The sequence below is a fragment of the Berghia stephanieae genome, chromosome 8 (genome assembly GCF_034508935.2).
Source record: "Berghia stephanieae isolate SIO BIC M18660-M18661 chromosome 8, UCSD_Bste_1.3, whole genome shotgun sequence".
NCBI lineage: Eukaryota > Metazoa > Mollusca > Gastropoda > Nudibranchia > Aeolidiidae > Berghia > Berghia stephanieae.
In genome coordinates, this window is record NC_088367.1 from 17,077,158 (window position 1) to 17,093,969 (window position 16,812).

At 35.3% G+C, this 16,812-nt stretch overlaps 1 protein-coding gene across 1 annotated transcript; it reads right to left on the reverse strand.

Annotated features, from left to right (window-relative positions):
- Positions 1–2,632: 2,632 nt before the first annotated feature.
- LOC144978281 (uncharacterized) lies at positions 2,633–10,184 on the reverse strand. Its single transcript, XM_078924127.1, has 3 exons — positions 10,043–10,184; positions 3,081–8,116; positions 2,633–2,976 (listed from the first exon to the last, which is right to left on the reverse strand). The coding sequence occupies exon 2, from the start codon at positions 7,827–7,829 to the stop codon at positions 5,823–5,825; it is 2,007 nt and encodes a 668-aa protein (XP_078780253.1). The 5' UTR covers positions 7,830–8,116; positions 10,043–10,184; the 3' UTR covers positions 2,633–2,976; positions 3,081–5,822.
- Between the last annotated feature and the right edge of the window lie 6,628 nt (positions 10,185–16,812).

Below are 16,812 nucleotides of genomic sequence, written 5' to 3' on the forward strand. Positions count from 1 at the left end.
GACTATAATTATCATACTTGTTTTGCACCTATACTTTGCAAACATTTAGCCTACATTCTCATGTTTCTACTACCTTCAAACGTTAGATTCTTGTTTACTGTGTTCACTGGAAGCTGCTGCTATACATATTCAGGAGAATTTACTGTTAAATGTGAAGTGTTTAAATGATTGTGGTTATCGTATTATATAAGCTCTATATTAATCCAATATTATTGGTCTTTTGTTGTTTTACTTTCACTTGTTATTATTATTTCGTTTTGTTTTTAATATGTTTAAAAATTATTTTATCTATTTTTCCTTTGGTTATTTCATGAAAATGTGATTCTAAATTAGATAAAGTAATACAAGATGACTCTGTGTAAATAGTTTAAATAAAGCTTTTACTACTTGTTAGTGTTACTCAATCATTGCTTTATTTATATATCACTTTGCTTGATATCATTTTAAATATTTTTCTAACAACCAATTATAGGGGTCGATCGTAACTTCTTATAACTTAAATGTGTGGGGTCTTTTAACTCCCATAGTGGGCATAGAGGTCACCTATGTTATAATGTCTTTTATACAATTATAATAAAAGAAATAATAAAATAAAATAATACAATTCCCTTTATTCATCCCATAGGGGAAATTTGTCTCTATGGTCTATTCCAATGGAAGACTGGAATAACCCAGGGCCGCAAATTGATCTAGGGCGAGGAGACTTGCTCAAGGCCACACAGAGCAGCGGCGGGTGATCGAACTCGGTACCTTTCGGGTGCGAAGCAAAGACCGTACCTCTGAGCCACGTTGTCCCCTATTCTATTTCCGTGTTGTCTCGTCTTTTATTCATTCAGGATTGAAATTTCTTGTTGGGGTTTTTCCTCATCCTGACAGGGATGCTCAGCAGAGAGAGAGAGAGAGAGAGAGAGAGAGAGAGAGAGAGAGGAGAGAGGGGAGAGAGAAGAAGAGAGGAGGGGGGAAAGAGAAAGAGAGAGAGAGAGAGAGAGGGAAAGAGAGAGAGAGAGAGAGAGAGAGAGAGAGAGAGAGAGAGAGAGAGAGAGAGAGAGGATGTTAAATGGATTGTTCCTTTTGTAAAGAGATGAAACTTTCCCCTTGTATTTTGTGTTCTAGATAGTATTTTAATAATTATTACATTTGAAATTATTGTACGCTAAATACAATTGAGTGTAACCTTCAATGCGGGATCCTTTGTTTGTGCTTGGATGGGACTTTTAGTAGTATAGATAGAACGAAGATGACGTCACTCTGGTCTTTATTGCTTTTGCCATCCGTGTTTGTGAGTTGTTCTCACTAAACTGTATTAATCAGACTATAAGAGTTCATGGTTACATAGAGTTTGTGTGTTGGTCCGTTATACTTCCGGATGGCAATGTTGTGAACTCCTTGGCCAAGCGCATTCTATCTATACAAATAGGCACATAGGTGAATACGATTCAATAGTCTGATGTCACGCCGCCTGGCAACGGCGGCCATCTTGGTTCTAAACAAAGAAAATCTGTACTTTTTATTTTTCATGCTGGTTAGAACTTTTCATATGTCTTGTGATCAGAATGTGTAAAAGTCAAAATATGATCAAATGTATGTGTTTTTTTTTCTTCTGGATACGCTTTATACTCGCCGGAGAAATATTTCATACGGGCGTCCGCCATTGTTCCGATAGTTTAGAGCTAGTGTTACTAAGTTACCATGCGTCATTAGGAAGGAAGTGACGTTACAACTGTTGAAGAGTATTGCTCATGGAATCGTCCTTCAAATATCGATTGATTTAAATGACCCTTCATCGTACCTTTTCTTTGGTCATTTGAACTTCTGATCTACAACGCTTCCCTTATCCTCTCCCTTGTTGTCAATGTGAAATTTGTCTTTAGGGTCTATTCCAAGGAAAGACTGGAATAACCCAGGCGTCAGCCGCAGTGCAGCGCCGCAAAGTGATGCTAGGGCGAGATGACTTGCTGAAGGCGACACAACGAAGAGGGTAGTCGAACTAGGTACCTTTAGGGTACGAAGCAAAGATCGTTCCGCCCGCTGAGTCACGCTGCAAGTGCTGTAAAACATCTAAAAACAGAAACAAAGCTTTAATCATTTAACTGTCGTACTCTGGAAAGACAGGTAATTAAAAATCTGGTCAGAAAATCGTACTTTAAATATCGATCAATAAAAATGACCATCATCTCGGCAAAAACTCAGGAACATGGAACATCCGCGATATTTATATGTTTTACACGGAATGTGCGGCTATGTGGTCTTGTGGTATGACACTCGCTTTCGGATCGGATGATCCTGGGTTCGAGCCTCGCTCGGCGCATAGTTGAGTCATAGGAAAAGGCTCTTTATTCACATTCTCTCACCGTACTCAGGTGTAAAATGAGTACCTGGCCGTTAACAGCGTTGTTTTTGTCAGAAAAAATTGTAATATCGCCTAACAGGCGTCATGTCTCGTTCTACTTGTTACGTGTTGCTGTTGGTCAGGGACCCTTTGTAAAGCGCTTGAGCACGTTTAGTGGATATTGGGCTATATAAAAGGTCAAGCTTAAATTTTAATGTCTTGGCAACCGCATCATACGATATAACACGAAGAAGGAAAAAATATATTGACATAAGAAACTAAGAAAGAAATAAAAATCTGAAATTTTGTAAATTTTATTGATTTTTATTTAAAAATTACCTTTCAGTAAATTGTTTGATCTGATATAAAATATTGTTGCTAAATGTTGGTTTTTAAAATGTTTTGTAAAGGTAATAAAATCACATGAATATGATTGAAATTTTAAATGGCCTTATTCAACGTAGCAATTTTTAACTAACTTGAGCTTTTATATAGCGCGATATCCACGTAAGGTGTTCGACTTGTTTTACAAAGATTCCCTAGCCAATAGCAACACACTTAACCTGTAGAACCAGAAAAGTCCTCTGTGAGTGGTGCATGGTTGAGTGCTTGGTAATGTCTCGTCTTACATGTTAAGTTTTGCTTGACTATTAGACATGTAGCTACGCTAGTGTATGCGCTTACAACTCAGGTTTTTTCAAGAATGTTAGACAGGGATATTAATGATTGGCTTAGTGTCTCTCTATGACACTGCTTGACCTAGTCCGTTGTTGTCTACATAAGCGTGTAATGTTGAGTCCTTGGAAGAGACTCCTTATTCACATTCCCTCATCGAACTCAGGTCTATAATTAGTACCTGGTCGTTACAGCATTAATTCTGGCGACCCCCCCCCCCCCCCCCCCCCCTTTCACTGTAATTCCGCCTTACACGCGTTATATCTCCATGTCCTCCATGTTGAGTTTCACTGTTGTCTAGGCGGTTTTGTGGTCTTATTGTATGACATTCTTCTTCTGACTTGTAGGCCTATGGTTCGAGTCCTTTTGTAGCAGGGCAAGGTTGACTCCTTAAAAGATAGGCTCTTCACTAATATTCTTTCCTCATACTAAAGTGTAAATGAGTACCTAGACCGTAACAGTGTTGTCTATATCGAAGTAAAATGGATTAACGCCAAACATAAGTAATGTCTCAACCAGTATGATCAGTGTTGTTTTTTTAATTTAGAACACACACTTGGCAGGCGTTTTGAGCAAATTTAGTGGATATCATGCAACATAAAAGCACACTTTTAAAGCTGGGTAATAATATTATTATCGTGTATTTCACATTACTGGATTGTGTCGCGGCTGGAGAAAATGCAACCATAAAAAAGCATTGACTATGAAACAGGTCATGGGAAAATCGAAAGAGAATTAAGGGAGATTCGATTTAAACCTACCAAGCCCTTATTCATTGTCAAGGATTCTTGATAGTGAGGTCATCTAGCTTTCTTTACTTTTTTATACTCGATAAGAAATAATTGCTTGTAATTTATTGGATGGACCTCTAGTTAGTAGCAAAGCGATTTTGCTCAGATTGGATTGATAAGTAACAGAAGAGGTCAGATATATATCGGTACTGCGGGTATGTGGTCTAGTGGTATGACACTCGCTTTCGGATCGGAAGGTCCTGGGTTCGAGCCTCGCGCTTGGCGCATAGTTGAGTCCTTGGAAAAGGCTCTTTACTCACATTCTCTCACCGTACTCAGGTGTAAAATGAGTACTGGCCGTTCACAGCGTTGTCTTTGTCCGAAAAATTGTAATTTCGCCTAACAAGTGTCATGTCCCGTCCTACATGTTAAATATTGCTGTTGACCAGGGACCCCTTGTAAAGCGCTTTAAGCACATTTAGTGGATATTGCGCTATATAAAGCTCAATTATTATTTTTTAAATTACTAGTATAATCTTGACGGAATATATTGATTCTACACGGGTTGATAAATACACGTTAAACTTGGACATTTATTTTGAGCATGTATCAAGACGCAATCCTTGAGTGGTCGATCAAGCGACCCTTTTTTCTTGTAAATATCATTCCCAATCAAAATGACAGATATTTCAAAATGACTACAATATCTGATTTAATCAGCCTGCTGGTCGGTCACAATATATAATGAAAGTAGGTCAAAAACACGTGCAGTTGAATGCTTATTTAAACAATTAACTGCTGTACCCTGAGAAGACGCATTTTATTAAAATTCGCCAGAAAACTCGTCCTTCAAATATCGATTGATTTAAATGACCCTCATCTTGGCAAAAACGCTCAAACACTGGACGTATCTTTCCAGTGTACTAGAGTTCACTGGTTAATGTCTTCAGGGCTGTTAAGATTGAATTCTGTTCTTGCGACTCACCACCATCACGAGCCGGTATGATCTCAGGTTGCCTTAAGAGATGCCTTAAAATCTTGGGCTTTTATATACTATAGCGTAATATCCACTAAACGTGCTCAAAGAGCTTTACAAAGGGCCCCTGACCAACAACAACACAACATGTAGAACAAGACAAGGCGCCTGTTAGGCGATATTACAATTTCTTTTCAGACAGACACAACGCTGTTAAAGGTCAGGTACTCATTTTACACCCGAGTACGGTGAGAGAATATGAGCAAAGAGCCTTTCTCCAAGGACGTAACTATGCGCCCAACGAGGCATGAACCCAGGACCTTCTGATCTGAAAGCGAGTGTCATTCCACTAGATTTCATAACCGCACCTTAAGTAAAATTTAAATATAAATGACCAGAATTATTAACTTTTATATTTTCGTTCATAAAGAAACTGTATTTACCATCCCGAATAAGGCATATAAATTCATCCTAAGTCTTATATTATTTAGTGACTTCTATTAATAAATGTCAATATATGACACAGTCACCCCACAATAATATTAATCTAAGAACAAAATGATTGTCAAGGGAAAATATCATCTCCTTTAAAATAGGTGCTTGGTACCTTCAACTCTTTTGCAATTGTGTTCTCGATCCCCACCCTGAATTTTCAATCACCATTTGCGTACAAATGCACTCAAGTCCATTGAGATAACAAAAGACCCTACTAGTTTTGTCTCACAATGCATCTAATCCTCCTCAACATAACACCAATTTCAGCGGATGGGTCACAATTTATTATTTCGCCCCTAATAAATTTCCACAGACCGAGGTGCACTTATTTGCAAGTCTGATAACCAAAATTAATATGGGCTCATTGTTGTAATGGAAATCTCAAAAAACGACGCAAAATACTGCCCATCAAAAATTACATGTTAAACTAGGCCCATAATTGCATTCGGATGTCAGAACTGCAAATAGGTATACGTCACCACAGGCTAATCATTTATACCGCTGGCACTGGCAACGTGTGCAAACCAGATGTCTGTTACCCCCAGAAAAAGGCAGGCGTATATTGAACAAAACTCCACCCATACGTTGAACTGGTCGATTGCTTCACCACTTAAACCTAACCCAATAGATTTACTTGCACCCCTACAGACACAAACGTGGGTGAATGTTTCTTTATCGGTTCATTCACTTTTCTTCTCAAAGGCGGACTTGACAAGACCCTGGAAGAACGTTGCAACTTTCTCCTGTTGGAGACGCCTCCTCTTGAGTCCAAGGAATATCCCGTGTAACATGTTTGATTATTTCCATAACTTTCATTATCACCATCATTGCACCATGGCTTTGGCTGTGTACTGACGCTTTGACGTTCATTGTATACTTTAGTTGCGGAACAATACTTATTATTGTTTCGAATTTTTGGCGATTTAATATCCTTGTCAGTATAATCATAAAAGCCTTTTTGACAACTTGACTCATAAATACCATCCTGACATTCTGTGTCATGAATTCCATCACCAGACTCTATATCAGGGACTTTTGTTGAAAAACAGGCCGAAATAATTGGATATACAGCATTCTTGTTTTTCAAGATGCCACGGAGAGGTTTTTTATCGTTTACTTTATTATTGTTTACTTGATTAGTATTTGAGGAGTCGTATTTCAGCTTATTGTCGTTTTCACTTGACAACGATACAGAACTTTTAGGACTGTGACGTGTATTTCCATCCCCCATCATTCCATCAGATAAAGCAGCCGTTGTTTTTACATTAAACAAGGTCGATCGTCTCATTTTTGTTCTTCTTTCTTTCCAGACTCTTCGAGATTTTGTCTGCATACTGTTTCTTCGAAGGCTGTCGAAAGCATTCGCTAAGTTCAGATTGTATTCAGATAAATCAAAATCCTCGAGCTCAGATTCTGATATTTTCTTCTTTTGTGGAGAATTTAGATTTTGTGCTGGTTCATTGTTGATTTGAATACCACCGTCATTGATGTTCAATATAGAGCTAGATTCTGTTCCTTTTCTTTCGCAACCTGTTATAACAAGGGTTAAAGAATGTAAACGCTCCTCGCGTCTCTGGAGTGCTACACTTCGAGAGGGCGTTTCATTCAGTTGCAAACTATCCATATTTATGTTATCATTTTGACTATAATTATTTGGTATGTCCAATATTGTCATATTATCAAATTGATAAGTCAAACTTGTGTCAAATGGGGAACTTTTGTGTCTGTAACAGCTTTGAATGCGATTTCTTTCATAAGATTCAACTTCATTGCTTCTTGAAAATGGAAAATCGTCGACAAAAACGTCATCACTCAGTGCGTCATCTTCCAAATAGAATTGTCTACTGAAATCCTCCAGACTATTTCCCATATTACAGTTCCTATACGGTGGAAATGGTGAGTCCGGATCTTCTAGTTGTGATGGAAGCGCACAGATTGTCTGTGAAATGTCAGATTGTCGTTCTAAACAAATAGATTCTTGAAACTGACGGGAGCAGGGATAGAATGTAAAGTCTGAATCTGTTTCAGAACTCAACACTGAGGAGGTGTCGATTGAAAGTCCCCTTTTGCTGCCATTCAACACTGACTCTGGCAGACACTGGATGAACTTCCTTTTTGGTGGTTGAAGTGTTGGACTGTCTTGAAAATTAATAGGTCTCTGTACAAACGAACTGCAACTGTCTGTACCAATATTTAATGGGTATTCTAATGTATAGTTTTTATAACATGGTAACGTTATTTGATTATCTGTAATCGAGGTTTCATTTGAATCATTCCTCACAAAACATGTCTGATAAAAATTATTTTTGGAAATTGTTTGTGGAGAGTATTTAGAAAACTCACAATTTGCCTTGAAATCACTGTCTGTTTTTGTTCTCAAAAGTGGTAAAGAGAAAGAGTACGGGTTTTCCATTTCCTCAATCTCTTTAATATACCTAAGGAGATCCTGATTCTTGTTATAAGCTTTAGTCAGTTGGTGCTTATTCATATCTCGAGAGATATTCGTCGGGTAATCTGCATTGTTTATCAACTTTTGAAACCTGCTGGACGGAAGAGGCTCCGAATAAGAAATTTCTTTTCTTCCGTTATATATATTATTATCCTCTTTGCGATGTATCCCCATTTTAAATCTTTTTAATTGTTGTTTTTTTCTTAAGATTGTTTAATGTTGTTGTATCAATTCAGTCCCCTCAAATTTTTCCGTGGTATTTTGTGTTATACGTGTGCAATGTTCACCTCAAATAATCATGTTGGCTTAAGAAGCGTCGGTCTTTCAATGTTGAAGATGGTACATTTCCTTTGAGATTGAGCTACATCATAGATTGTATTGTAGGACGATTGTTATAATGTAATTCTATAAGATTAAATACTATTCCTTTATAAATGAGGTCATAGAGTGTCTGGTTAAATCTGAAAAAAAGATACAAAATGCACATTCATCACTTAGTCATGACTTTTAGCTATGAATATCTTTAATGTCATTATCTTTTTAAAAAGTAATTTTTCTAACGAATATGACACATTTAGAAGGCCCCGATAGTTTAGTTGGTTAAGCACTCGCTTTACACACAAAGGGACCGAGATCGATCCCGGATGAAGTCGAGATTTTTTATCTGACCCCTCCCCCTCCTCTCAAGTTCACCCAGCAGAGATGGGTTGCTGAATCTATTAGATCTGACTGAAAGTACTTTGCGATGTACTATCGTCCTATCCAAGGGGAAGCAAGCAATTGCTATCATCCGTTTCACACTATAGAAACTGAGATAAACTCTGACTCTACGGGCCTTATGGCTCTGAAGGACTGCTATTTTTTGTTTGACAAACTTTATCCCAGTTTTTGTAACGTTACGAAGACAGTGTGTAGTATGTAGGTATCGTTACTCTTTAAATAAGAATAAAACCAATCATAAAGCATATTCCACAAGATCTAACTCACTCAGCTAGCTAAACACTGATGGGCTCCGCCAAAACAAAAATGGATAGTTTTTTAACCGACTGTTACCGGTCCGATACATTGTGTTGTGGAGTGAGTTCTCTATGGAGTTTTCAAGATCTCAATACAATGAAGATGATTAATACATCATGAATGTCCTCTAAAAAATTAGTTACCATACAAAGCACGTTAAATTAAGTTTACAAGCACTCTCATGATTTCCGATTGCTGGGCATTTACTGACCTATTTTTTAGCTGTAAATTGGAAATATGTGACATAAATAGTGCATACGGTATTGTGTTTGTGTCCGCATAAAACGGGGATTGAAAGTTGAATTTAGAACTAAATGTTAAAAAACGATTTTTCATTTGTATACATCCTGTTTTGTTCCAGTTTGAGAAAATTCCATTCTCACAAAGAGCGTATGGTCTGTTTGAATGACTTTTTCTAAGCAATAATATTGATACTATGCATTTAGCCAAAATACTCATATCATCTGCCAGTCGGAAAATTTATCAACACACAAAACTTGAATGTTTATAGTCTGATTGATAGAATTTTGTGAGAACTACGCATAAACATAACTGGCTAAAAAGAATAGCTAAGAGCTGAATGACGTCAATTTCGTTCCATCTATATTTAGATTATAATGTTCAAAACACTCAATAACAATCAATTTTTAAATAATACTAAAAGCAATGGTAAGATTTAAGGTAAAAAAAATCTGCATCAACTTTATAAAGCTGTAATAGGAATAGTATTTTGAAGTTTGAAAACACATAAGAACTTCTCTCAAACACAATTATTGCTTTATCTTTAGGTATCGCCATACATATCATAGATGTGTAATTTCTTTAAATATTCAATCATTACAACCATTTCTTTTGTTAAACAAAATATTATGATTATAAATTATTGAATAGCAGACTACTGGGTTACACATTTAATAAATCTTCAAAAGTGTTCAAAGATAGGAAAGTGTCTTTTCTTTTTCTTGCTGAACGAGCAACAAAATCTGGCAAATTTTGACTTTTGGAAGTTACTTAAAAGAGCTATAAATAAGTTTAAATGCAAAGCATAACTAGAAGATGTATGCTAAATAACCCATATATATATATATATATATATATATATATATATATATATATATATATATATATATATATATATATATGGACATAAAGGGGTAAACATAAAATAGTATTTTAACACTACTCTTTGGCGTAATTTTCCCCCATGCAAATAATAGCAAGGTCACTATCTATATATTAACGGGAAATTTATGGTTTGCAAGAACTTTACCACCACACATTAAAAAAAAATATGATCTTCAATTTATCTATAAAAATGAGACATCTAAAAACGTTTAATGGACATTAATGCAAGTCACCTTAAATTTTACCTGCATTAGGGACATGAGAAATCCTCAATACTACTTTGGCTTACTCTGATAAGCGCCGAAATATTTTAGTTATAATCTCACAAAAGAACATTATAGGAGCAACCTATTCTATTTCAACTTTTCATTAAGGAGGCGACGATACGGTTTAATTTCTAAACAAGTTTACATATATATGCTCATAATTTGTGTATAAACACCTGTTATGCCTCATGCCTGGCTCTCTCATATTAACTCTTTAATGGCGTGACTTAAAATATACCATATACCAGACATATGCTTTTCCCTCTCCTTACCAACAACAGAAAAATCGTCACATTTGTTACGATACAATGAACATGTTTCTTAATCAGATTTATTTTGTACATTACATTTTATGAAAAATATTTCTTTTATAAAGCTTGTTATGCTGCAAAAAAATAAAATAATGCATATCAAGTATGTACGTGTTTCTAATGAATATGAGTGTAAAAAGTCAAGTTCTGTGATGGGTAGGTGTAACATTTCTGGAAAAATCATGAATATGGTCGGTAAGGAGAGAATTCATCTACAGCCTAAGCTGTACCGATACTAGAGAATGAGATTAGCGGAAGAAAGCGTCCTTTGATTGGACGTCACCGGTGGAGAAGTTATTTGTAAACAAACCAACTACAGCCAAGCGCTCGAAATACAACATTTATTATTCATATTTCTCTACAAAACTGCATAACGTTGATTATGATATGCATTTTTGTACAGAAATATGAATAATATTTTTTTTTAATTTGGAGCGCTTGGCTTGTAGTTGGTTTGTTTACAAATAACTTCTCCATCGGTGACGTCCAATTAAGGGACGCTACACTTCCGCTAATCTCATTCCCTATAGATAGTATGCAGATGACGTCACTCAGGCCTTTGTTATTTTTTTGCCATCCGCGTTTGTGAGTTGTTCTCACTAAACTGTATTAACCAGACTATAAATGTTCATGGTTACACAGAGTTTGTGTGTTGGTCCGTTATACTTCCGGATGGCAATGTTGTGAACTCCTTGGCCAAGCGCATTCTATCTATAGATAGTTTGCGCTTGGCTAAGCAGCTCATAACATTGCCATCCGGAAGTATAACGGATCAACACACAAAACTATGTGTAACCATGAATTTTTATAGTCTGGTTCATACAGTTTAGTGAGAAGTACTCATAAACGTGGATGGCAAAAACAATAACAAAGACTTGATTGACGTCATCTTCGTTCTATCTATATCACTGACTGTGCGTGCCTGATGAAAATACTAAAATAATAAGCTGTATTAGATTGGAGGTCTGAGGATCGATCCCCAGTCAAGCCAGGTTGATTTTCTGAGATGGATGTTTCTTGGGCTTTTTTCTTTACTTCGTTTATCACTGCTTTATCTATCTATACCTATTCAGATTTTTAATGACACCATTGACTGCTCCTGTATTTTTCAATTTCATATTCTAACTTAATTATTTGCGCATCTTTTATAAATATCTATTGTTTTATTTTACTTCGTGCTTCCTTACAAAGGAGAATACTATTTCCTACGCATCAATGTTTTTGTTTATTCATCTTAACAACGCCACTACCACATTATCTCATTCGTCTGTAGTGTTTCATTCATCCTGTTTTGTTGATAAAGGGAAAACCCGAAACGTCCATTTTATCTATTTTCGTATATTAAATTGAAGCTTACATTCAATTCCACCTTGTTATTTATTCTCAAAGTGAAGCCGATCCCGCATTTAAAAGGTTAAATAATAACGCAAGGACACTCCTTCTTATTAAGTGACATGGAAACGTAACGATGAAAAAAAAGATTAATTAATTAATACGGCCCTTGTAAAATACGATTGATTAAAATCAAGCACTTATGACTAACAGGCAGATAAAGGGCATTATAACTTTCTGCCGTCTTGGATACAACAAGTGGAGGCACTTGTAAATAGGGATGGAGTTGGTGGTGTTGACGGAGTTAGTCACTGTTTGACTTGTTACAAAAAGTACATGTAGCAAAAATTAATAGTTTTAAAAAGGAGCTTTTGCATTGCGCAATATAGGCGGAAGGGTTCAAAGCGTTTTACATGAGTAATGAGGTTCCATGTAATGATGATGCTGATATTTATGACGACGATAACTTTTTAAAATTAAGGATAACGACAAACATGATAATGATAGCAAAATTTATTGCAAAATTTATAACGATACAATTAAAGTCCGGTAGATCAAGACATAATTAATTAATTAAACTTTTAAAAATTGTAACATTCGTTTAAAATTTAAAAAAATAATTACAGCTATCTATATGTGCTCCTAAAAATGTACTAAAAATTTAGATCTATGTAGCTGCGTCACAGTTTTTGAAAAATTATTATTAATAAAGCCAATCGGAGTCAATGAATTATTAATTATAAAGAGAAAAATACTCAATACACCTTATCACGTCATAAAATCTATTCTTTAGACTTTGAAAAAAATTGCAACAAGAAATATTTTTCAATATAACTTATCTATAAGAGTCCATCAGTAAGATACTAAAAGCCTAGCACTGTAGCGGAGTCGGTAGTTTGTGAAACATGCAAAGCACTTTGATCGCTAGTGGTTTTCGAGCTATTGATTGTATAGGTCTAAGTAAACTACTCACCAGTTGTGCCTGTCAGATCAATCCCTACCAACTCAAAAAATGATGTGTAACCTTAAGCATTTCTAATGTGTAAGAGAAAACTTTAGTGAGAAATAATCACCCAACCTGTTGTCTAAAACAATAACACAAGAAGACGAGTAATGTCAAAATCATTTACTCTATACATGGATAGAAATTGAAGTCACTCAGTTTTTTGCTATTGCTTTTAGACAATCATTTTAATGAGCAGTTCTCACTACACCCTATCAAGCAGAATATAAACGTTTTAGATTTCACATAGTTTTGTGCGTCGGTACGTTATATCCGACTAGCGGATGTTGTGAGTATTTTACCTACACACATAGCATCAATATCGAAGTTCATGGTTATATTTTTAGCACTGGTGGACTCCAGTTGTGCCGCCTGATTATTTTATCTCAAATTATGATAGTAGTTTTTAAAATTATTTTTAGCCCATTCATCTTCACATATTCAATCTATTGGTGCTATGCGCCTAGTTAAGATGCTCACAACATCCGTCAGCCGGATCAGCTAATGATTGTATAGGTCTAAGTAAACTACTCACCAGTTGTGCCTGTCAGATCAATACCTACCAACTCACAAAACTATGTGTAACCTTAAACGTTTATTGATTGATTGATACAATTTGGTGAGTACTACTCATAAAAATGGCTGGTTAAAAACAACAAAGAGCTGAGTGACGTCAATTTTGTTCCATCTATTCTATGTCTCTAGGTACCTTTTCACTATGCTGCCATATTCTGCAAAAAAAATGTATTTCAGATTCTCCCCTTCCTATATATATCGATCGATTAAATTTTCTCTCATCTTGGCAAAAGCACTCAAAACCTGGGACTTCGTGAAGTTATTACTCCGCTGTAAAAACGATGCAACCCCCCCCCCCCCAAAAAAAAAAAAAAAAAAAAAAAACAACAACAAAAAAAATAAATTAAAAATAATAATATTAATAAAAATAATAATAATAATAATAATAATAATAATAATAATAATAATAATAATAATAATAATAATAATAATAATAATAATAATAATAATAATAATAATAATAGCAATAATAATAATAAATAATAATAATAATAATAATAATAATAATAATAATAATAATAAATAATAATAATAATAATAATAATAATAATAATAATAATAATAATAATATATAATAATAATAATAATAATAATAATAATAATAATAATAATAATAATAATAATAATAATAATAATAACAATGTTGAAGTCAATATGACCAGAAATGTGACAGTTTCATTTTTGTCAACTTAATCCGTTAACTGCTGTACTCTCGAAAACCATGTATTTAAAAATTTGGTCAGACTTTGCGAAGTCCCAGGTCTGAGAGTTTTTGCCAAGATGATGGTAATTTTAATCGGATCGATATAATTTAACGTTTTCGAGCTAATTTTGTAAATTCGTGCTTTTTAATAGTACGACAAATAGCTGGTTAAGAAATGAACTAAACGTTTAAAATTAGCCTAATGTCTCATAATTTTTTATTATGAATTTACTTTTCAGTAACCAAACCAGCCCGACAAAATACCATTTTAAGCGACGGATCACGTATTACTCTTCAACAAAATAAAAGTTATGCTAAGCTGCCAAAAAAATAAAATAAAGAAAGACAATTCCCATTATCAATTCCAAAAAAAGGAAATTTGTTTTCTAGGGGAAGACTGGAATAACTCAGGCGTCATACGCAGTGCAGCGCTGCAAACTAAGCAGAACGACAACTCGGCGGATATTCGAACTCAGTATCTTTCGGGTACGAATCAAAGATCGTTCCGCTGAGCCACGCTGCCCCCAAGAAGCTGTGGACTCTAAAATTTAATGAATAGCATCGAATAAGAACAAAATACCAATCACATGAACAATTCGGGTTTAAAACGTTCCTTGTTTGGTATTTTGTTCATTTTCGAAGGTTATATCTATTTTTCTATATTATTTTCAACACAAGAAGTGACTGCCTCTACTCTGACTGAGGAACCAGCACACTTTGACAAGCCAAAAATTCGCTTCAACAGTCGTAACGTCACTTCCCTCGTAATGACGCATGTTAACTTAGTAACTGGCTCTAAACTATCGGAACAATGGCGGACGCCCTTATGAAATATTTCTCCGACGAGCATAAAAGCGTATCCAGAAGAAAAAAAACAAACATAAATCTAATCATGTTTTGACTTTCACACATTCTGATCACAAGACATATGAAAAGTTCTAGCAAGCATGAAGAATAAAACGTACAGATTTTCTTTGTTTAGAACCACGATGGCCGCCGTTGCTGGGCGACGTGACATCTAACTATTGACTCCAATTACATAATGTCTAACGGACCACCTGCATCTCCTTCTAGTATCCAAAACACTCTACCAATCTAAGGAATCCAAAATGACATGTCTGCCGTATTCTTGAAAAAAGACGTAATTAAAATTTTGGCCAGAAAACTCGTCCTTTGGATATCGATTGATTAGAATGACCCCAGTCTTGGCAAAAACTCTCAATCCTGGCACTTTGGTTTTTAGAGTTGTTTTTTTTGTTTGTTTGTTTGTTTGTTTGTTTTTTTTTTTTACCAAGACAGGGATCATATTAATTGATAGATATCGAAGGATAAGTTTTCTGGTCAAAATTGTAAATATTATGTGTTTTTCCAGAGTGTGCCATACTTATATGAGGAATGTCATAACTTATCGACTGCCCATCGCTGAATCAAACTTTTTTTACCCTTAACTCGTATGCGTAGAGTAGAGTCTCGCACTTAATCATTGTATGGTAATTTCCCCCCTATAACATGAATGATAATAGTAATAAAAATGGAAAACAGTCGAGTGCTTACATAACAAATTAACGCTAAAAATAAACATTACGCCCTCACTCCGGGTCACAGTGTAGTGCTTAAACTTTTCGACCAATTCGTCCCCATTGAGTCTAAGAGTGTCAGTAAAATACTCACCTGTTCTGCCCACCAGGTTACTCGTACCAACATAAACAACTGTGGATGTACTTAAACGTTCTTAGTCTGCCTGAAAGAGCTGAAATAATACTGTGGATGTACTTAAACGTTCTTAGTCTGCCTGAAAGCAATAAGAGAGAACTAATCACTCAACTGGTGGTCTATAAAGAACCAAGCGACGTGAACTTCATACATTTTTATTATCACACGCGGGGCCACCCATTAGAGCAAGGCAGGGGAAATAACTGTTGCATAATGGTGCTTTTCGTTGCAATTTTGTAGTTATCTCCTCTAGAAAAATACGTCAATTTTTTTTTCCAACAGATTCAGACACCTGCCAAAGAATAAACCTTGTATGTTGCATACCAGCAACATCTCAGTGTTGAAGACGCACTATTAACCGCCACAAATTTGATCTCGAAACACCTTGACCAAACGCCCTCGAATTACGCCAGAATCCTGTTTGTCGACTTTTCGTCAGCTTTTAATGCCATGAACACAGATATTTTGCTTCAAAAGTTGTGCAGCATGGATATTCCAAACTACCTTATTAAATGGTATAAAGAGTTTCTGACCCATAGACCGCAATGTGTAAAATTGGGTGAACATATCTCCAACAAAAGAACGTTGTCGAACGGATGTCCCCAAGGCTGTGTGAGTTCCCCAATCCTGTACATCTTATACACCAACGACTGCAGACCATCCTTTGAAAATTGTTTTATAGTGAAATATGCAGATGATACTGCTATTCTTGGCTTATTAAAAGATAAAGTTACCGAAAAGAATTATTTCAAACAAATAAATATATTCACCGATTGGTGTAAACAAAATCAGCTTGAATTAAATGTTGAAAAAACGAAAGAACAGGTGTTTGGTGTAAAAAATAAAAACGACTTAAAGTGTGTGGCGATCGGTAAAGATGATGTTGAGATAGTTGACTATTTTAAATATTTAGGAATAACCATTGATGGTTCCCTCAATTTCTCTCAACATATTAATATAATTTCTAAGAAAGTTGCCCAAAGATTATACATCCTAAGGAAATTGAGAACATTTCAAGTAAGGAAGAAAACTATGTTAAGAGTTTATGACTCATTGATTAAAAGTGTAATTGCGTTTGGCTGCACCATATGGTTTGGAGGATGCCGACTTA